We start from the raw sequence: 22197 nt of genomic DNA, 5'->3' as shown, positions 1-22197 counted from the left end.
ACGAGCCAGCGAACACCCACACTGTTCATCCACTGCATGCACAGCCTCATGCTTGTGCCACAGACACATGCTCCACATGCTGGTTACCATGAGTAATACTCACATAGAGGGAGGAGAAGGGGCAGAGAAGAGGAGGAAGAGGAAGAGAGGAAGGGGGCTTAGGCAGTGGCAGAGAGCTCCCCGGGCTCCCAGGGAGAAGCAGGTTGGTGCAGTAAACGATGAGAGGGATGGGGATGGGGACAGGGCGATGAAAGGCATGAGCTGGGGGGTTTTAAGGCAGTGGCTGATGATATCTCATTAGGAAATGAGGGATGGTTAGAGGAAGAAGAGGATGAGCAGGAGCGGGTCCTCACACCTGTACCAAAGAGAGGCAACAATTAGACGACAGAGAGTCGGGGAGCTATGCATGTGGAAGGAATAAAAGCTCACACCAGTGATTTCACAGGTTTTGGATTTGAACATTTCGATCATCGGTACCCTCCGTGGTAACATCTAATACCACACAGTGGCAGACAGGAATGTAGGTATTCGGTTGAGCAGCTGGGTGTGGAAGTATTTTCCCCCATTCTAAACTCAACTTCAACAATTCAGTAATAACTTCAGTGTTACATAAGGTGGAAACATGCACTTTCCTGACTAGAGCAAAGGTTTTTCCATCAGTCTGACTTGGTGCGTGGCGCTGAATACAGCTGCAAATGCCAGCAAGAGGTGAAAATCAGAGAGATAGCACATTCAAAATGCTTTGTGGCAAATACGCATTTTACAAAAGTCACCTTTAGCTGACCTGAAATCCAAAGGTAGCATTGCAAAGCACTGCATGACCTCAATTCCCAAAAATTTGGAGTGCTGTGTAAAATGTAAATAGACACACAAAGCAAAGGTATGCAAATCTTACAAACCCATATTTTATTTGCAATATAATGTAGAAAACATAACCAATGTTTAAAATGAGAAAATGCACCAATTAAAACAAAAGATAGTAGCAACACACCTTCTAAAAAAAGCTGGGAAGTTGGGAAGGGGCCATATTCACCATTGTGTAGTATCCTGACTTCTTTTAACAATAGTCCATAAACATCTGGGAACTGAAGAGACCAGGTGGTGGACTTTTGGGAGAGGGATGTTGTCCCATTCTTTTATATAAATCTAGCTGCTCAACAGTCCTGGTTCTTCTTTGTCATAATTTTCTATTTCATAATGGACCAAATGTTTTAACCTAGTAAAAACTCAGGACAGCAGGCAGGGCAGCACCTGGACTTTTCAACTCCAAAGCTGTGCTGTTTAATAGCTGCAGTAAGCCGTTTAGGATTGTCTTTCTAAAATATGAAATGCCTCCCTTGCAAAACCTGTTTGCACCTTTCAGCAGTCATGATGCTTTTGAGATGTGCAATCTGCAAATTATGCAGGCAATAATGCACCCCGATACAACCAGAGATGCAGTTTCTATTCTTTACTCCAGAGAATGCAGTGTCCATGTTTTCCAAAAACAATTTCAGCTTGTCTAACCACAGAACAATTTTACACTTTAATTTAGTCCATTTGAAATGACCGTTGGTTCAGAGAAGACAGCTGGATTTCTGGACCATGTTCACATATGGGCATTTTGTTACATGTTAGAGCTTTAACCTCTATTTGTGGATGGAAAAATGAACTGTGTTTACAGACAAAAACTTTTGGAAGTGTTCTTGAGCCCATGGAGTGACTTAAAAGACAGAATCACGCCTGTTTTTAATGCCTTGCTTCCTGACGGCCAGAAGATCATGGAACTCCAGTATTGATTTTTATCCTTCTTCCTTACGCACAGAGATTTCTCCAGATTTTCTGAGTGTTTTGACAATGTTATGTACTACTGATGATGCTATTTTCAAATTCTTCACAATTCTACATTATTCTGAACTTTCCCACAATTTGTAGCACCAGGTTTTTGCAGACCAGTGAAACCACTGCCTGTAAAAACCATGTTACTGACCTGTTAACCTAGTTATTCCCCCCAACAGCTGTTTCTTTGTAGTGCTACTTACTTTTCCAGCCTTTTTTGCCTTTGTCAAATTCAAAAAGCGCTAATACCATTTTACAGACTTTTGTTTGTTTATTTACATTTTCACAGCACTTGAACATTTTTGGAATTTACTTAAAACTGAAAGGATTACTGTCATTCACAGTGATGGTTATCCTAACACTGTAAGTTACTGCATTTTTTCATGTATTGTAAACTGTAATAATTGGACTGAACACAAAACCTTGAGGCCTATCAATTACCTTACAACAGCAATGCAAGTCAACTACTTTAGGCATGCATAAATGTCATTCATAGCATATTCACCTACATTACCTCGCCTGAAAACAATTTGTGGTTAAATTAAAAACTTGCAAACAGAGAAAACAAAAGCTGCTGGTGTAACTACAGTGAAATATCTCCAAGCTGCTGTTGCTTTGCAGCTAGCTTTCTACATGCTACGTTAGCGATCCTGCTAGCAGCTAATGATGCATGGTTTGAACTGAAACGTGCCGGCTCTGACATCCAATCCAATCCAGTTTTTCGAGTCAGGACTGAACTGAGCTCACGACTGGACTCTATTAGATTGGATTGGTGCATTGCTACTTGGTGGCACATGATAAATCTGCAAAGTAGTGATTAATTTTCCTTCCAGAACTCAAAAATATCACAAAAACAAAATATCTTCTTAATAAAAAACTTTTCACAGACAAGTCTATTACTTGAGAAATGGTTAGTAGATGGAAACATGGAGTACCAGTGCCTTTTCACTGAATTATTTTACTACCAAAGATGTGTGGCAGCCTTTTCACTGTCTGTTCTTGAACTAATAAATCTCACATGAAAATAAACGAACAGAGCGGAGAGAGGAGCAAAGGCTTTTTAAAACATTTATTTACAACTGAAGTATATATGACTCATTTTTTTAACCATTAAATAAAAAGGAACAAAGCAATCAATCAAGAAGAGAAAGAAGAAAACTCTGGGCCTTTGGAAAAGCATCTTGTTTTTCTACAGAAACTAACACTTAACCCCAGCCGAGGGTGTTGGTGAGTTGTCCGTGTGGGACGTTTAAGTTTGTAGGTGGACGAATGTGAAAGTCTGCAAAACTTCAAACTTCTACTAATTTTTCTGAAAAGCAGAAACCTGCCAATTAGAGTGCCTGCCAAAGCTCATTCTTACAAACTTTCCAGCTTTGCAGACATCACATTCAGCCCAATCTGAGTCTGAAGGCACGGATGAATCTTGCTGAAAAACTGTCAAAAAACATTACAGTAACTGTTTGTGAAAAACAGCATGTAAATTCAGCGGACAGTATGGGTTCTGCTCAAATGCCTAAAACCATTATCCAGTACGCTCCCATCGCATTCGTGCAATCAAATTATCAGCCGGCGAGGTCTGATAGTGCAGCTCGGACACAGAGACCATGATGTGATGAAGCAGCAAAATGAAGAAAGGATGGAGGAGAAAGGAATATCATGAGACAGGTCAGGAAATGTGATTATGCAACATGCAGTCCTGTCGGAGAGAGTGGAAGAGAATGCAGTGTATACAGTGCAGTGTATGCCACGGGAAAGTATGACTCACTTGTGAATATAAGCTGGCTACTATATGTTTCTGTCTGAGCTCTGTGTGGGCAGACTGCAGCTTTTAGCAGCATTGTGGCTCAAGGGATGTCAATCTTTGGTCTGTCTACCACTTTGGTCCAGGTAGAAATATCTCACTAACGTATGGATTGACTCAACATTTTGTACAAACGTCCGTGCACTCGGGAGTCTCCGCTGACTTTAGTCATCCTCTTACTCAGCTCAAAGTTGTGGCAACAAAGTGTATTTTAAGCCTACTATAACATCCTGTTTTGATCCCACTCGTGTTGTGTAAAGGTTGACTCACTACACGGCTGGCTATACACCGAATGCTATAAGCGGCGACGCACAGCACCGGGGACAGCTGGCGAGCTGAAGAACACACATATGCATTTGTAGGATAATGTGTGGCGATTTTGCATTAACAGTGCCAATAGATACTTTCGCTCTGCTTGACCAGTGCTAGATATGGGAGCAAGGGAGGGCGGGGAGGGGGGTAAAGAAGAGATGCGAGGGAGAAGATGGCACCGGAGGACCTGTCTAGTTGTTCGCAGAACATAAAATTGGGCCACTCAGGCTGTAAACATTGATTCGCTGGGGAAATCCAGAAAACAAAAGCAAATGGAAGCAATAAAATTTGCTATGCAGCGGGTGGGGGAGGGCAGACACAGGAGGAGTCTCACTGCGTCAAAGGTAATGCAAAGGAGTTTGGCAAACGGGTGGAGGGGACACACACAATAACACAAAGGAGATGAAGTTTCCATTTTTCCACTGCCGCCCCCACCTCCCCTCTATTTTTCCTATGCTGTAGCAAATTTACAAGATCTGGCTGGGGTACATAAGCTTCATCACATCACCTAATCTAAACAGCAAAAAAGGTCAAAACTGTTTGTTGTGTATTTTATTTTCTTCTGCTCAGCTGTAACCCTGACTTTCATCACTTTATTATGTCGTTTGTGTAAATTTCAAGATTGCTATTTACATAAAGATGATGTCACTCAGGAGAGGACGCAAACACAAGCCAATACAGGAGGAGGAGGAGGAGGAGGAGGGTGGCAGCCAGGGAAAAGTCACTTTGGTGGTACGTTCCTGAGCTACTTCGTCTTTTAAAATAGAAAATGTGGTGGGGTAGTGAAACAGCGGGAGGGAGAGGGCCTCGCATGCGAGCCGCACACTCCCAGAAGAATTCAATATTCAGATGGAAATGTACAGTAACAGGACGCTTCTCTTTGGAAGACGTCTGAGGTTAACCTTTGTTTTTTCTTTTGCTTATGCAAAAAAAAGAAAAAAAAAGATAGTAGCAGGGTAGAGTTTCAGGTTGTGAACGGATGTGAGTGGGGACTGGCTGGGACTCTGTGCTGTAAGAAACCACAGGCTATGAGTCTGGATAAGCACAAGCAATCTGCCAGGTCAACTTCCCATTTTCCTCCTTCACTGTTTTGAAATCATCTTAAAGATGCTCTGTAGAGCCAGTTTAAGTGTGTGAATGAAAGGAAACTGGATAAAAAGGAAATTACCAAAAGAGTTTATCCTGACTGAGAGCTCTCCTTGATCTTTTGTAGTAAAAGTTTAGAATAGGAAGGGTTTTAAAAGGATTTAAACCTCATTAAAAAGTGATTATACACAGTAGTTCTATATATGTTTCAAGGCGTGTGTGTGTGTGTGTGTGTGTGTGTGTGTGTGCGTGTGTGTGCACAGGTATCAATGGGCGGCATGCCAGAGAATTTAGATGCCGAGTCAAAGGTAAAGTAGTAAAAGCAATTCACAATATAAAATGTGCAGGCGAGAAATGGAGCCTCGAGGAACCCTGAAAAGCAAAACACATTAATAATGAATTATTGCAAGAAAATGATCACATTTACTGTCCTTATTCTCTCAATGTGTGGTTTAATGGCTTCTCAACATGAGTTTATCTCATGAAACAGAAACACGAGGCCAGAGTTTAGAGCTGATGGAGTTTCGTGTGTTTCTCTTAAATCTCATTCCCTCTCACGAACAACTCCAATCCCCTCTTTGTTTGTCTAACCCGAAACCTTCTCTCCCCCGTGTTCTGTAATCCCCTGACTGCAGTCACACTTTGATTAGCTGGAGGCGTTTTCTGCTGAGTCGAGCTGTTCCCCGCTAATAACACTGAAAACTAGCGGATGTGTATGTCGCTGCGTAGCCTGGTTACCCCAAACACAAACTGACATAAGCAGCATGCATGGCCATTAAAGGAGCTTAACGTTCGCGGGAAATGTTCAGCAAGTTAGACGAGGATATGTGTGCTAAATATCAATCTATACTCCTTAGTTTAACTTAACAGGAGAAACGACAAATGCTGTTCAGTCCAAAGTTAGCAAAACCCACCTGCTAGCATCTTTAAAGGTTACCAATCCAATCAACTTCTTTGAAACAAAGTTCTGCTTGTTATTACTTCTCAGTTTGTTATAATACTCCACATCCTTCATATTTAACTCTAGAATACTGGTATACAGAGTTAATGGTGCAAGGTGGAAAGGTCCTGTGGCTGCACACTAAGCCTAAATCCTCACCACTCTTCCACCGTGCTTGACAGTTGGAATGAGTTCCAGTTTGGTTTGTTTTTCACCAAATGTGCCACTGTGCATTAAACCAAAGGAGATTTTTGCAGAATTCTCAACATTTGTTTAGGTGCAACTTTGCAAACCTAAGCCATGCTTATGCATTCTTTTTAGAAAAGAGAGGCTTTTTCTTGCCAACCCGTCCAAACAAGTCATACTTTTCCAGTGTTTTTCTAATTGTACAATCATGAACTTTAACATTTAACATGCCAACTGAGGCCTGCAGAGTCTGAGATGTAGCTCTTGGGTTTTTTTGTAGTTTCTCTGAGAATTGCACAGTCTGACCTTGGGGTAAATTTGCTCCTGGGAAGACTGGCAAGCGTCTTGAATATTTTCCACTCTTAAATCATCGTTCTCACTGTAGGATGATGGACAACTTGTGTGGAAATGGCTTTATAACCCTTCCCAGATTGATGACAGCAACAATTGCCTCTTTCAGATCAGTGCTAATGTCCTTTCTCCTCGCCATTTCGTTAACACACACTTGAATGCTCGAGACCAGCAAAACTGCCAAAACGTTTGCTTTTAGAGAGCTGCTCACACTTGCTGATGATGAATAAATTAAGTGCATTTGATTAGCAGCACCTGGCTCCTAATTACCCTCTTAACTCCTTTAGAAGCAATGAAGGTGTAGATAAAATTTTATGCACAGCATGTGCATTTGAGCTTTTACTAATTAAATAATTACACAGTGCAATATGGCATCTGTAGTTGTTCATCTGAGGTTGAATTTTACGTCATTTTAAGAGCCACATAATTTTTGTTCTTATCTCCTGATATGTAAAGCGACTGATTGACTATACAAGCCGTATTTCTCTTCTGTCATCATGGACATGTGAGATGGATGAGCAAAACTCTCCACGCCCCACCACTATCTGGTGGATACATTGCTGCTCTTATTACCAACAAACAGTGCTATGTTGGTCACACTGCTGTGAAGGCACAGACTCTGAACTGTTAGTGGCAGGGCTTTGCCTAAGCTAGATAGCCAAGGAATTTTCATATACCAAATTCCCCCCTCAGGCAACTGCATGTGATGTCCTCCACTCTCTGAATTCTTGTATAAAAGAATTCTCACTCTTGTGTATTTGAGGAAGTGATATGAACAATTTCCCAATGCTGGGATAAGCCGAATTTGTTGTTCGTAATAGTGTTACCGCAAAACAGAAATTTCCTTTAATATATATGTAATTGCTTCACTCCAGCCACCCAATATTATCTTTTTCTTTACAATAAAAATGAAGACAGCAGTCTTACTTTTCATCCAGGCTGGCAGAGTTTCGGGATGTGAACGGGACAATCTCATTGCCGGAGATCTCCTTGTCTTCCACGGCGCCATTTGCTCTGATGAAGGGGTCCAGGTCATTGTTGGCTGAGGCTGGTGGTTTGACGCCGCTCTCCATGTTAAGCAGGTTGAGGTAGGACTCAGCACAGCCCAACTGGGTGGGCGACAGGGGCGAGGTTTCGAGCGGCCATGAGGGCGTGGAGGTGATGAGCTGGTCCAGGGTCTGACTGTAGTGATTCTTCAGATTTAAGGACAGGGACTTTGCTGATGCTGACATTGAGCCACCTGATGACTGCTGGCCATCTGAGACAAACATAACCGGAGACGAATCAACAAGAGGTATAATGACACGAGTCACCTGTAACCAGCATGCAGACTTTTTAGAATAGTTTGGTGCCTTTGTTAAGATTTATAACTCTCATTATAGAAAAGGATCTGCTTGTGCACTGATCTCAGGCCAGCCACACCTGAAGTCAGCAAGATTTCCTAGACTAGTATGGAGACACACAGCTCTGCCTGGTGGTTATTCATAGTTAGTTTGGCCATTCTTTAGCTGAAAAAGAACAAAGAATAAAGGCTGTTTTCATCACCTTCTCACTGAGAAGTAAGATATTGCTGAGGGGAAGTGTTTTTAATCCACTGCACACAGTATGATTTATGCCACTGTGCGTTACACGGCAGTGCGTGGGGGGGGGGGAATAACACAGTATGGGGTTGATGCATGGTTCTCGATCTTAATTTTCAAGCCTGTATAAAAGCGCAGCAGTCCTTTCAACGTAAAATCTCATCTGTCGGGTTGGCAGACAAAGACTCCTGTTCACTTTGGTTAAATTTCTCCAGGCTGAATTGCTTGACAGTTTATGCTGAAATTTCATCTTCCGTCACCACAAGCAGAGACAACAATGCTGGCAGGCGCGGGAAATCGGTGAGCGAGCGTGGCTTGTGTCGTGACTTTCATCCACAGGCCGAAAAAAAAAGGAGTGAGCAATCAAGACCGCAGCACACAGACGACCTGACCTGACAACAAATTACTCAAAAGGCAACATGCTGTTCTCAGCAGTCACCCCTCCAGTCGCCTACCGTGTCCATTAGCTTGCAGCTCCTGTTGCGGCTGCCCTGGGTGTGTTGCTTTCAGGGCGCGGGCCTCCAGCTCTTTCAGCTGCTGCACGAGCAGGGTCAGGTGTTGGAGCAAATCCCTGTTCTGCAGCAGCAGCTGGTGGACGCGGGCCTGAGCCTCGATACGAGCGGCGGTCTCTGCTGCCATCTGATCTTTCAGCAGCTGTACCTGGAGAGAGAACAAAGGCTGAGGTGTGTTTTGTTTGAGCGGGACCATTTCTGTCCTGAGCGTGCAAAATGGAAACGTAAACAGTGTTCTTATACCTCGCACACGGTGTAAGCTCCAGAATTTTACGAAGACAAAAGTAGATTTACGTTACTTTCTATATTTATTATAACTAGACTGCAATGAGAAGTGCTGACATTCTGGCTGTTTGGGTCTAAGACTGACTAAGTGGTTGGTGCAGAAGACTTACTGCATTCAAATCTTTGTTATCATCATTTGCTTGTCTATATTTCAGCCCAGGCAGTGAGATATTAAGCTGCAATAACGGTCCTTAAATTACTGTGTCAGTGCTGCCCTCTAGTGGGACAACATTAATATGAGAAACACAGAGAAGCACAGGTAATAATCTGTTTGTTGCTGTTTTCCCATTATGCAAATTCTGAGTGTGTTCTGGCCTGAAGCAGAGAAAAGTCTACCTTATTTCTGTGCATTATCCATGTATGAGGAATTTTACATCTGAAATCACAATAAAATTGTTGCATTGACGTTGCTAAATAGGCCAAAGGAAGTTTAGTCATTTTTGCCATTAGACAAATTCACAGCATGAGCCAGGATCAACCTAAAAAGTTACTGGCAATAGCAAAAATCATTGATTTTAATTCTGAGTAATGAAATATCATCTTCAAAGTGCCACTAATCATTTGAAATCCTCCTGGCAGAAGAGGATAATAAAGATGATGTTAAAAATGTTAGTTATTTATGAAATGTGAGTAGAGACATTTACCAATTAATATCTGACGTGCAGCTAAGTCCAGTTACAGTGAATCTCATCTTAAAGCCTCAAATCTGTATTTCTATTACATGTACAGCACAGGATTAAAAAGTACTCTGTACTGTGGGCATAATGGGATTTTTGTGTCTGTGTCTAATGCTGTACACCCTGTAAGACTGTGTGTATATGATTCTTACCTGAGCAACAGCCACCTGTGTGTGCTGCTGCTGCTGCTGCAGTTGCTGCTGAAGAAGCTGCAGGTAGTGCTGTGATGCCAGCGGAGTAATAGAAGGAGAGCAAGGGCTGCTGGGAGTAACGCCTTGGGATGTCACAGTGAAGAGGGACCTTCGATTGAAGTCCTAACCCCAGACAAACAACACGGAGAGAAAAAAACACACTTATTGATGAAAACAGGCTGGCTTGGGATGAAGGTATGAGGTTTGAGCCTTCAGAACCCATGGTGCTGCTAGCTGCATGTCCTAGCTACATAACATGACCTATTTATAGACCTTGGACAGATTAATGCAATTACCATACTAGCGGGATACAAACCTCCCTGTTCTGAGTCCCCAAGACCAAGATAGTCATCCACTGAGCTCCCGAGGGGCCCCTGCTGTAACGCCACTTCTATAAGCTATATACTCATTACCATATCATCTTCTCGTTTCCTTCCATCCTGCCTCCATCTGTCCTGTAACAAATTTTTAATGATTTTCCAGATGATCTCTGGTAGCATAAAAATTTCCTGGAGATATAGGGCATTCCTTAAGTAGCTTTTCACTTCCCCTTCTGCCTTGCACAGTAAGAAGGGCAGATAGGTTGTGGGTTTCTGCATCTTGGGTATTGGCAGTCATCAAGAAATGGAGGTTTTGTATGTGTCTGTATGTGTGATGATAGTTTCATGACAGAACATACATAGAAAACATATAAAACACAAGATTTATATGTGTATAATTACACCACTTGTTATTACTAAAATGAAATGAAATGAAAAGAAAATGTAAAGGCCACATCTCACCACTAGAGGGCAGGCAGAACACTGTAATGTACTTTCAAGTTAAGGCAGATTTTTATGAGAGGCAGCTCACTGGCATTACATTAAAGGTGAGGTTTTAGCTCTAATGTATCAATCTAATCAAAAATCTATTTGATTTAATTTATGTAATTTAATTTGTAAGCCACAGTAAGGTAGAAAGGTAAGTAAAAACAGTTACTCTCACAGGTTCTGACACTGACACAGCAAGTCTGCTTTACCACATTTTTAATCAACTATGAGCAACAAACTATAGTGATCATAACTTTATGAACACACCATTTTGTTCATTTTACACAAGAGCTTTCCATTTTAGTCTCTAACATACTTGGTATTTTTGAAGTTGATGGGAATTAATAAAAACTATGTCACATGCTTCAAGCCACCACTGGGATAGGCTATGGCCCGCACCTTAGTAACCAGTAACCAACAAAATGTACAACAAAAAATACATTTTGTTTACAGCCTGTTTTTTGGCTAATTAAAATTAGAATGGGGTGTAGCATCATAGTTAACACAGGACACACTGTGCTAAGCAAGCTAGCTAGCTAGAGCTAGAGTGCATCACCTTTGCTACTCTTTTGTTCAAACAGAGGCATGTCTGGCTTGAAAAACAAACAAGCAAACCAAAAAGCAAGATGGCGACAGAAGGCCCTAGTTTCAGACTCACAGAGAAAACATATCAACGAGTAAGAGGTTGATGGCAGACTCTGTGAAACTGATTGCTAAAACTCCATTTTGCATAGGCCTACAACCAGTCAGTGACACATCCCCCGCCTTCCACAGGTCACTAGTCAAACGTGTATTTCATAACACAGTAGGCAAACAGTTGCTGGAAGCTGTTGGTACTTGGTAGATAAAATTGGTTTCAAAGAGGTACAAAGTGCTGCACTGAAAAATTATCTGTGATATCTTTGGCTGGGAGCTGTTTTCTGCAGTTACCCACGGTTTGGATGTAAGTTTGCATGTCTTCAAACCCTTGCTAACTGCTCTTCGAGCAGATACTGGTAAAAGTGCAACACAAACTGGAAATGGAAAACATATGCCTTGAAAGTAAAAGCTGCAGGGGTGCGGCACAACTTTTACTCTGAAGAGGTTTGTGTCAAACAGCATGGGTTGTACTACCGCCTGCAGACAAGCTTTCTTTCACATGAACTACAGGCAACAAAGTGTTAGCAACCACAAAGAGCTTTTTAATCCAGTGCCCCCTTTATAAGCAATTTCACAGCAATAGCCAGCAACCACTCTCAAACCAGTTGGGGAATACACATTTTTCCCCAGTGACCAGAGGTTCTCAGAGGGTCCCTGACTTGTCTCTAGGTCTGTGTGACTGAGGCATAAGATGACGAACTATAAGTAAAATGGTAGTCTACAAATCAGTAGGTGACATCACAGTGGCCATGTCCATCTTTTATATACAACCTATTGGGCAAAAATGTTGGACTCTTCACTTACTTAAGAATTCTAGTTAAGTAAGACTTTTTTTAAGGTAATAACATTTTAAACTTACATTATTAGCTTAAAAAAAGTTATGAAAAAGCTTCCAATCAATGAAAATCAGTGTTAGTAGTTGTCTAACAAAATATATACTCAAAAAAGCAAGCTGATTTAACACTTCAGATGGTGTCAGGGGCATTCCTGTTCATTTCTTTCCAAACCCTTGTGGTGAGTGTTATCATCCTGGCATTCAAATACAGCCAGCCCCTCTGTCATCTTTACTACAGTCTTTATTTCTGATATCAAAATCTCTCATTATTCCTTCCCTCATTTATTTTTTTTTTTCCCTGTTGCTCACTCTCTCTTATTCCCTTCTTGCTTATCTTCATGGTGCAGATGTTGAACCCCTCAATGGGATTACGGTGGCGTTTCTCAGAAAATCAAAGGGAACACGCTGGGTTTTTGGGATTAAGTGTCCCTCTTACCCAGCCAGCAAAAATATTCAGGTTCCTCGCTCCTATTGAACTCTCCCTCTATTAGTAGCATGGTAACAACTGTGCCTGCCACACTTGGCCCTGGTGACAAATCCAAAAGGAAGACGTCCTAACACACCAAAGCCTTTGAATCTTCCTCCTATTACTCTCAAAACCTTAAAGAAAGATCATCATCAGCTTTTAATTTCACAGGGATTCAAGCTCTGCCACATTTTAAACACAATCTAACCAAAATCTATTTTTTCCCACCTCATGTAGGAGTTATCAGGTTATTTTATGTCTACAATAGGCTGCCAAATAGCATCCTTTATTAGTCATGAAGAGCTGCAGTCAGTGATGTGGTCAGGTACTGCAGTAGATGAGAAAGCACTATACTGTACTTGCTTAGTTCAATGAGCCATTTGGCAGTGATATGCCTAGATTATAGTATCAAAACACCACCAGAGCCAAAGCAATGAATCAGAGATGATGCCCTGCAGCTACAAAGGTAGAAGCCGTTTGGTGCAAAATGAAAGTCATCATTACAGTGTGAAAGCTCCTGCCTCACTCCTACAGCCAGTGTCAGAAATAAAACGGGAACTTCCACGTGGCAAATGTGGTGGAAATATATACTCCCATATAAAACACGGGCATTTATAGTACAAGTTTGTGAATGTGAAACTGCCCTTGTAAGGGAATTTTGCATGTCAAGTATAATAAAAATATTGGCATAGTGAAAGAGTTAGTACGCTTTCATAGAAGTGCTTGGGAGATAGTCCCTGTACTCTCCGTAAGTAAGACCTGGCTGTGCTGCTTCTGACAATTTGTGTGATTTTTCGAAACAAACAGACTTTTGTTATAACTGAGGTTGTGCTTATGAATGATGCCAATTAAGGCAGTTTGTTTTTTAGCTTCTTAGTCATTGTAGCATTAAATTAAAGGGGGAATTTTTAATCAGAGTACAGCATCAAGTCAGTTAATTTGTGGGATATGGATCAGGTGAGTTAGGGGGTTGTTGATCAGTTTCAGCTGCTTTGGTGTTAATGAAATTATCAATGGGGAACAGTGGGACACCCCCCAAAACAGAAATGTTTTTGTAGGTGGAGGCCATTGAAATGGGTCACTACTGGTAGCATGAGTCTAACTCCTCCAGGATGGCACATCAATACGTGCCATTGCAACAAGGTTTGCTGTCCCCCAGCACAGTCTCAATAGCATGGAGGAGATTCCTGGAGACAGGTAATTACTCTAGTAGAGCTGGACAGCGCTGTAGAAAGTCACCCTGACTGTCATTAGGTATTGGGATGAAACCCTTGGATCCATCATCAGACCGTGTGTTGGTGCAATGAGTTCTGGGCTCCATCTGACAATGCCTGGCTTTATGTGGCAAAAATATGCACGTTTCTGGAGGATGAAGCAACTGATACCATCGACTGGCTCCCATGCACACCTGACCTAGGTCCAATAAAACAAAAAAAACTGCCTCTCTACAGTAATCAAATGAATGTATGCAATCTGCTGATTACTGAGTGGAATACAAAGTGGCTCTTCAGAAAGGGAAATATATCATAAAATACAAATGATTGGAAATAACTGATGTGTATTACATGAAATATCTTGTGCTTCATGAATAAAACAACATGTTTCTGTATGTATGTCAAACCTGTTCCAGCTTTGTCTTACAGTATCTTACCATGATGGTCTGTCCAGGCTTGACGACGTTGAGTTCAGCCAAGCTCTGGAGAATTTCGCTCACTGCCTTCTCACACAGAGAGCTGCCAGCTGCAGGATCTTCTCCTCCTCCTCGTCCCTCGTGTTTGCTGTCCTGCTCATCTTCCCCTCGCTCTGCTCCCGTCAGTGTGCGACCTGTGGAGGAATACACAAAAATGGATCATCTCCACATCTTGTTCATGTTATATATTCTCTCACATGTCCAACTTAAAGAGTAATTTACTGAACAAGGGCCAATCAAACAAACACGGCCCTAATTTATATAACTCTATAATAAAGCTATTTCAAGCACACACATACCTGCCCATCATGAATAGCTCTCTGATGTCAGATAACCTTTCAGTCACTTTGAAAATTACCCTCATTACATGAAACACTGGCAATCACCCAGTTTTTTTTTCTCCAGTAACCTGAAAGCTGTAATCATGGGAATCTTTCCCACTGCTTCCCCATCCTACACAAACTGTACTCAGCACGAGGCCTCGGAAAACACTGAAACACTACAAATTATCTTAATGTTGTTCCTTAGATTCATTTACATCCCGGTGTAACCAATCACGTGCCTGTTACCATTCAATCACTGTTCTAAATGAATCGGCTGGTGAGGTTTGACAGTTCAATTTATGCCATGAAAAAGCATGTAATCAGACTGAAGAAAGGCAAAGTCAAACTTAAGTGACCAGTGTGGCTCATAAATACTCACTTTTCCATTGCTCACCCAATGTAACGTGGAATGGTTTCTTTTCTTGTTTTTAAGCTTGCTTTTAAAAAACAATCTATGTTCTTTAAAGTCCTAAGTCTTTAAAAACATACACTGTAGTCCACAAAACACACAAACAGACACGTGTCCAGAAAAGTACTAATACTAAATATGCTGGCAATCTCCTGACTTTTCCTTTAGTATAGCTTTTCATGTCACCCAGCTTTGGTTTGTGACCAGAAACTTGCCAAACTGATGACTTTCCCCACCTTCCTCTACTTTTATGTATATGTCAACATCTCCATCCATCTCAATCAAGTGTAACCTTAAGTAAAACCGTAATAATATTTTCAGTTTTCTCTTGATATTTTTATGGAAGTTTTAAAAAATAACAACAATGCACCAACTGTATATTATAGCATTTAGATCAGGTAGGATAGGGCGAGTCGCGGGGTACACCCTGGACAGGTCGCCAATCTGGTGCAGGGCTAACACAGAGAGAGAGAGACAACTATTAGTACTCACCTGTAGCCCTATTTAGAATAATCAATTAACCTAACCCCACTAACTGCATGTCTTGGGAGGAAGCCGGAGTGCTCTGAGATAACCCACGCAAACAGTGTCCATGGCCATTTGAGCCCAGGTACATCTTGCTGTGAGGTAACAGTGCTGCTCCATTTTAATGTCATATTTATTATAATAAACAAATAAATAAACGTGTAGATAGTAAGCTGAATTAGAACGGATAGAATTGTGGATCGCAAAAAATAGTAAATCACCGTGGTTGCTGGGCTCCTCTGTTGACTTGTCACTTTCTCCGTCAGCCTGGCCGTCAGCGTCCTGCTCAGCGTGCTGCAGGCTGAGCTTGTGGCACACCTCAAACGCCTGACCTACTGTTCGCACGATACGCATGGCCTGTGTCTGCCACAGAAAAGAGGAACATTGTGATAGAAATGAATGCTTAGAGCAGAAGTACAGCACAGTGAGTCAGTTAAAGTGATCAGCCTAATATGAGTTTTAAATATGAACTATTAGTAATTTTGACACTTTATCAGTCAATTTTCATGACTGATGTGAATACAAGGGCAGCAGTAACCTGCAAAAAACTGCAGACATATAAAAAGTACCTAAAATGGGGAAAGGTAAAGAGATCCTCGTCTCAAATATGCAGCCGAAATCTTTGTCCTTGAGCGCATCTGTTCTGTATTCACAGCATGCTGTGGATCTGGTAAGCCACCGAATATTAAATAAGCCACCACAAATTGAATCTTAAATCAAATTTAAAACCAAATATCAAATAACAGAGCTGATATCATCAGAATGAAATATTCTTGAATGAAACAGCAAAGTGAAAATCACAGAATACTAAACTACCAGACCTGACGTCTTCTGCACAGTGTTTTCTTTCTTCTGCCTCTAAAGGCGGCTATGCCCTTATAACCAAGCTCTGCTGGCCCTAACTTCAAATAGCTGTAACTATCATAGTGGTCATAGCGGAGATCCATAATAAGCTTTTCATGAGTCTGGTTAGAAGGCGTGTGAGCCATTCAAACTGTACCTTCTTCTTTGACTTGAAGACGTTGCATCTGAAGGAATTACTGGAGCCATCTCTTGCAATGTAGCTGAAGATCTTTAAGTCCTGGGAGTCATGTGATACGTAGAAAATCCTGAAAACACGACAGCTGATTTAAAAAAAACTCTCTCTTGCCTTTTAATGTTAGGCATTTGTGTCTAATAGCAAATAAATTAGTAGAGCCCCACTGATTTAGCAGCGCCAGGATATTTGCCTTTTGCTTATCTGCAAATAATTCAGTATTGGCGTTTATAATGGCTGAAAAAGAGACAGGAGAAACACCGTTCAACCACTTTGTCTGTGTTGATGTTGCATAGTTTGTCCACCAGAGGGCACTTTGCAACTTCCCCACTGGCAACGTGTGTTTGGAGCGCCACAAACAATCAGCAGAGCCAGGCAGAGCATAAATAAGTTAATAAATAAATTAATAAATAACTACACATGACAACTGAAAGGGATTTTTTATTCTAAAAGAAAAAAAAGTTTTAGTGGCTGTAACGTGATCGCAGAACATTGGCTTTGTTATCGGTCTTAAAAATCCTATATCATGAGGTTGTGGAGCCATTAATCAAGCACAAATAATTCAGCTTCTTCAGAATCAAGTAAAAGGGGAAAACTGTGCTCAAAGTGCTTTTTCAATGACAGCTGCTACTGTACTACACCACCGTGGCTTATACTGTACAGACATTATGTCATGGTTGATACTACACTACTACCAGTGCAGTAAACTGGCACAGGTCAATGTTTCATCTGCTTCCTCTACTGTCAAATGTCTCCACTGGGAAGCAGGCAAACAAATTATAACGACCTACTGCTCAAAAAGCACACTTACACACGCAGCAAGGATAATTACATTGAACATCACTAAGACCCTTGGTGAGGTGTGGTTCTGCCAAATGAGATCCTCCCACAGATTTATCCATAATTTACAACAACTTGCACACAAATCTCTGACTGCACACAAACCTTACTCCTACTAGCATCTGATATGCAGTACAATTTTGACACGTTAGAGTTAAATCGCTTGGGAGCAGGTGACATCTTCACCTGTCAACTGGTGACTGCTTGACAAAAAAAAAATTAAACAATGACAGAAACATGCTTCACTAACTACAGTGCATGCATAAGCTGTCCCCTATGTATTATGAATGTAGCCTCGTTTTCCATATATAGCCGCCCATTATGTATAGTAATGTACACGTGAGGACATGTAAAGCATGCAAAAGCTACATCCACTGGGCCCGCGATAAAGGACAAAATATCCACTTAGAGGGGTACACTGTATAATCTGTAGTCTACTCAAAGCAATTACTTTGGGTGAAGCATACATCAAGATGCAGAGAGCAAAGAACAGACTGTGCTGAATATCAGACAGTTTTATCCTCTGAGTCTATAACCAAAAAAGGGAAGATGAGATTTTATTGCTTGTTTATATACGAAGATATGAACTTGTTTTGAGAGGTGCACTGACCTGTATATTGGATCGTGCATGATCAGCATTTTGCTCTCATCCCATGTCCATTCCTTTCTCTGTGAATGAAAAAAAAGAGCTTATATCTCAGTTCTAATATACTCGTGGTGGTGGTTCCTTTCTGAATCCAGGAGAAAACGGTCATTTTGGATTCATGTAGCTTGCCTTCTGTTTCTTCCTTAGCATCACCTTGACCCCGTCCACAGACACCACGATGCTGACCTTTTTCTTCTTGATGTTCTTGGCCTTGAATTCGTACTGGGAAAGTAAATGAAAAAAAGTAGATCGGAATATTAATCATGCATACATAAACAGCATCTTATCTTTTCTGCAGGATAAAAATGTGACTGCTGCAGTAGTGCAGCTTTAACTAAGTAAGAATTAGACGGCACAATAGTGAATGATCATAGAAAATATATCTTTTATAGCAGTTTCCTCGTTCCATCTGTTTGCTTGCAGATGATTATCTGAAGACACGTGCAGGATGAATCAGATACCTTTGCAAAAATGCTTAGAAACTACATTCGCCAGTCACTTTTTTAGGTACACCTGTTCAGCTGCTCATTGACGCATCTATCTAATCAGTCAATCACGTGCTCAAACCCAACACTGAATGTGATTAAAGGGATTTTGGTTGATGTAATTCACTTAAAATTCACTCTGACATTGTGTTTCATACTTGTTATACAGTCGTATTGGACACATATACCAACAACTCCAGTTCTTCACTGCAGTGAGAGATGACTTGCTTTGGCAGGGTGGCAGCATTAAGAGGACAATCTCTCAGCATTAAAACAAAATCGGCAGTGCACTTTAATTTATCAGCATTTTTAATGGCTTGGCAGTTTGCAATAAGAATTCTGATCAAGCCTGATAAACATTTGGAGCCAAGAAAAAAAAACTTCGCCAAAGCACTCAGAGACAGACAAAACAGCACCTCAGCTGCAATGCAAGTCGAGTACATCGAGTATCGTGTTATAAAGACTGTGGCCTTGCAGAGCTGAACCACATTTCTTCTTGGAACACAAACTATTCTACTAAATTAAACAACATTTAAGTACAAGGCCTTGGGTATGGGTTTGTCTCCATCCTGTTAGCTGAGAAGTACACAACAGCTGTGTCTGCACCGAGTGACTAACACATTTCCACCTCATCAGCTGGCCAGGCACTCTGCCGAGGAAGTTAGCAAGTCTGGCCTGTCGACTCAGATCAGTTATAAATAAGAAGTAACTCTTGTAAGCTACCAGCTATAATGGCCTACAGTGAGGCCGCAGGCCACATCCATCTATCATGTCACAAAATGCCTATATTTTGTGGACTGTATTTGGTAACATATGCCTGCAATATGAGATGAAATTCAGCTGCAGTGGGAAAATGGCCCGTTTTGTTGAGACCTAACTATCTACAACATGACTGTGATTAGCGTAGAAAACTCAACTCAGCTCAACTTAAACAACTTCAACAGCTCACCTTCCTCCATGTTAATATAAAAAAAGCCTTCCAGCATCATTGAAGTTGCTTATCTAGTTTTATCAAAACCGAAGTACAAAAAAACCCACTTTTTTCCTCAGTTATACATTTTTCACACAATTCCAAAAAATTCAACTAAATATGTGTTAAACCTGCAAAGTGCTGTGGTCACTTTTGTGGTACCAATTGTTTGCTACTACCTCAATACCCAATTCAATAAGGCTAAAAAATAATCTCATGTACTTAAACTTTATTAAAATGTAATTGACAATATTAAAAGATCATTTTAAAGTGCTGACATGGTTTGTTATAGACTGTGCATGTAAAATATTAGCATTCTAGTTTGTTAGCGGGACACAGCTTTAAAATGTTAGCTTGATTGGTGAGTAGCCTACTAAAGTTACTACAAGCTATAACATTAGTTGTATTACATTAGTTTAAGAACTTTATTTAGCATTAGTCACTGTAAACATTTTAGCCTGTGGTAAAAAGTTTATTTCACAAAGCAAAGCCAACAATTTCAAGCAAAATATAATGCTTATGAGGAAAACACTGCAAAGTACCTCATTACCTGAGTTTCTTATCAACGAGTCAAGACAACACTATTGCGACATTTTTTTTAAAAATCACAACAATGGAAATAAACATTTAATTGTGGCAAATTGGAAAGCTGCATATGACGTCTCACTGAAATGAAAAACGCACTGAAAAACCAGAATGCACAGAACAGATTAAGTGGCTTTAAAATTTGGACTCTCTTTTCTTTCTTCTGTATATCTGTAAAACTGATGAAAAGTTTAGATTTGGAAAACTCTGTCCCAATGTTTTCACAAATGTCATTAGATTTAATATAATTATAAAATAGTGGCAAACACTCAGGTGTCCAAATGCAGTCAGATTTATATATTTTCTTCTAAATCTCAGCAAAAAATTTGTCTGACAAAAGTAAATTTTCTACATTATATCGCAAATGTGATTAGACTTCAGCTTGATGAATGAGTAAAAAGAATGGAAGAGAAGAGAATATAAGATGTTCGCATGCAAAATAAATGTGAATAAAAGTATAGAGACAAAGAAGGGTAAGAAGCCTATAAAATGGAAGAGAGAACATAGGAGGAGAGGTGAGCAGATACAAAGAGACAGCCGGAAAGGAGGTTAAGAGACAACTGTCGTTATGTAAGGACCCCCCGGAAATTGTGACCTTTTAATTCAGCTACACAATGGCAGTAAATAGCAATTAGCTGAGCATTATGAATTCAAGACCTACTAGATACGATTCTGAGACACATCTGTGTTGTATTTTAACCTTATATATATTCACACTCAGAATGTCTCCACAGACTGAGAGTAAATAACTGTTGTGACTCGATGAAGTCATTTTTGTCACCTGTTTCTATGTTTATGTAATGTCTTTCGTGATAATTTTCTGCTTGTGTCTATTTGCCCCGCTCTCTCAGCCCTGGATCCATGGTGATTAAAGTTTCAGTCTCTAATTATACAGAAAGGAGTCCTGAGAGAGCTGATTAAACAGAGAATAGGTCTTTAAAGTGGAAGAGGACAGAGAAATGCACTGCAGAGACAGAGAGAAATGCTAGCCAGGATTAAAAAAAAGAGTACTGTCACAGCCATAGCAGTGCTTTCAGCTAAATACTAGAATAGAATATAAATATTCTTTATTGTCCCTCATTGGGGGAATTCACTCGTTCCAGCAACAAAGTGACAGGCAGATGGAGAAATAATAGACTCTACAGGCCAAATTTACAACACGAGAAAAAACTAGCATGCATGCTTGGTGTTCTCTGTTATATTGTAGCATCACAAGGCTAGTGTTTGGTCATTAACCAGAACTTAAATCTTTTCTCTTTTTTTTGAGAACCAAACTGTATAAAAAAATTACTATCAGTGAGATAATATATATACAGAATACACAATACAACTACTATGACAACGATTAAATCAATTAGCTTGCAAGCTAAAAGTAAGTCCTGAAAATAACAGAATTAACTTCTGTCAGATTTTTGGGGTTCCAAGGCCTAACAGATTATCTGCAACACACTTCTAATGTAAGACTGAGGAATACAAAAAACAGAGAGCCAAAAAAAGAGGGCTGTCAAGGTCATGGTGGTGCTTTGAGCTAAATACTAGCATGCAGCATACTAGCATCACAGTTTAGCATCATGAGGCTAGTGTCTGGTCATAAACCAGAAATTAAAACCTAAACAACACAACTGCTATGACAATGACTAAAATACTTTAGCTTGCGAGCTATTAGTTATTATTAATCTCTGACACTCTACCAGTGTTTTTTGTCCTGCCTTCCTCCCCTCACCCCCAACCGGTCATGATCGCAGCCCCTCCCTGAGCCCAGTTTTGCCAGAGGTTTCTTCCTGTTAAAAGTGAGTTTTTCCTTCCCACTGTTCCCATTGCTTGCTCAAGCAGGGTCATTTGATTACTCTGTTTTTCTGTGTGTTACTGTAGGGTCTTTACCATACAATATGAAGTTCTTTTAGGCAACTGCTGCGGTGATTTGGCGCTATATAAATAACATTGAATTGAATTGAAAATTGAATTACCTAAGTACTAACACTAACAAAACTAACTTTGGGGTTTTGGGGGTTCCAAAGCCTAACAAAAATCTGCAGCACCAATCTAATGTAAGACAGAGGAATACAAAATAGAACAAAAATATCAGGTCTACAGGTCTAATAAACACCAGCAAAGACAGGAGACACAACACTACCTTTATACTGTACTTGCACAAGGATGTGAGAACACTCACGCAGCTCATTTATAATTCACAGTTTAT

At 40.6% G+C, this 22197-nt stretch overlaps 1 protein-coding gene across 4 annotated transcripts in view; it reads right to left on the bottom strand.

Moving 5' to 3' along the window:
- si:dkey-34e4.1 (carboxyl-terminal PDZ ligand of neuronal nitric oxide synthase protein) overlaps nt 1-22197 on the bottom strand; it is a 50302-nt gene that overhangs the window by 5693 nt on the left and 22412 nt on the right. For 3 of the 4 annotated variants that reach the window (XM_025909213.1, XM_013274075.3, XM_005454542.4), the window contains 8 exons: nt 18087-18179; nt 17922-17980; nt 16436-16544; nt 15657-15798; nt 14140-14312; nt 9701-9862; nt 8530-8734; nt 7422-7752 (listed from right to left, as the gene is read on the bottom strand). In XM_025909213.1, coding sequence (XP_025764998.1) covers nt 7422-7752; nt 8530-8734; nt 9701-9862; nt 14140-14312; nt 15657-15798; nt 16436-16544; nt 17922-17980; nt 18087-18179 — 1274 coding nt within the window. Of the gene's footprint in view, nt 1-103; nt 356-7421; nt 7753-8529; nt 8735-9700; nt 9863-14139; nt 14313-15656; nt 15799-16435; nt 16545-17921; nt 17981-18086; nt 18180-22197 lie in introns of all 4 variants that reach the window. The other variant, XR_001224821.3, reaches the window with a different exon arrangement.

The sequence above is a fragment of the Oreochromis niloticus genome, linkage group LG7 (assembly GCF_001858045.2).
Source record: "Oreochromis niloticus isolate F11D_XX linkage group LG7, O_niloticus_UMD_NMBU, whole genome shotgun sequence".
Lineage (NCBI taxonomy): Eukaryota > Metazoa > Chordata > Actinopteri > Cichliformes > Cichlidae > Oreochromis > Oreochromis niloticus.
The sequence above is the reverse complement of the archived record's forward strand: the minus strand, read 5'-3'. Positions and strand labels throughout refer to the sequence as shown.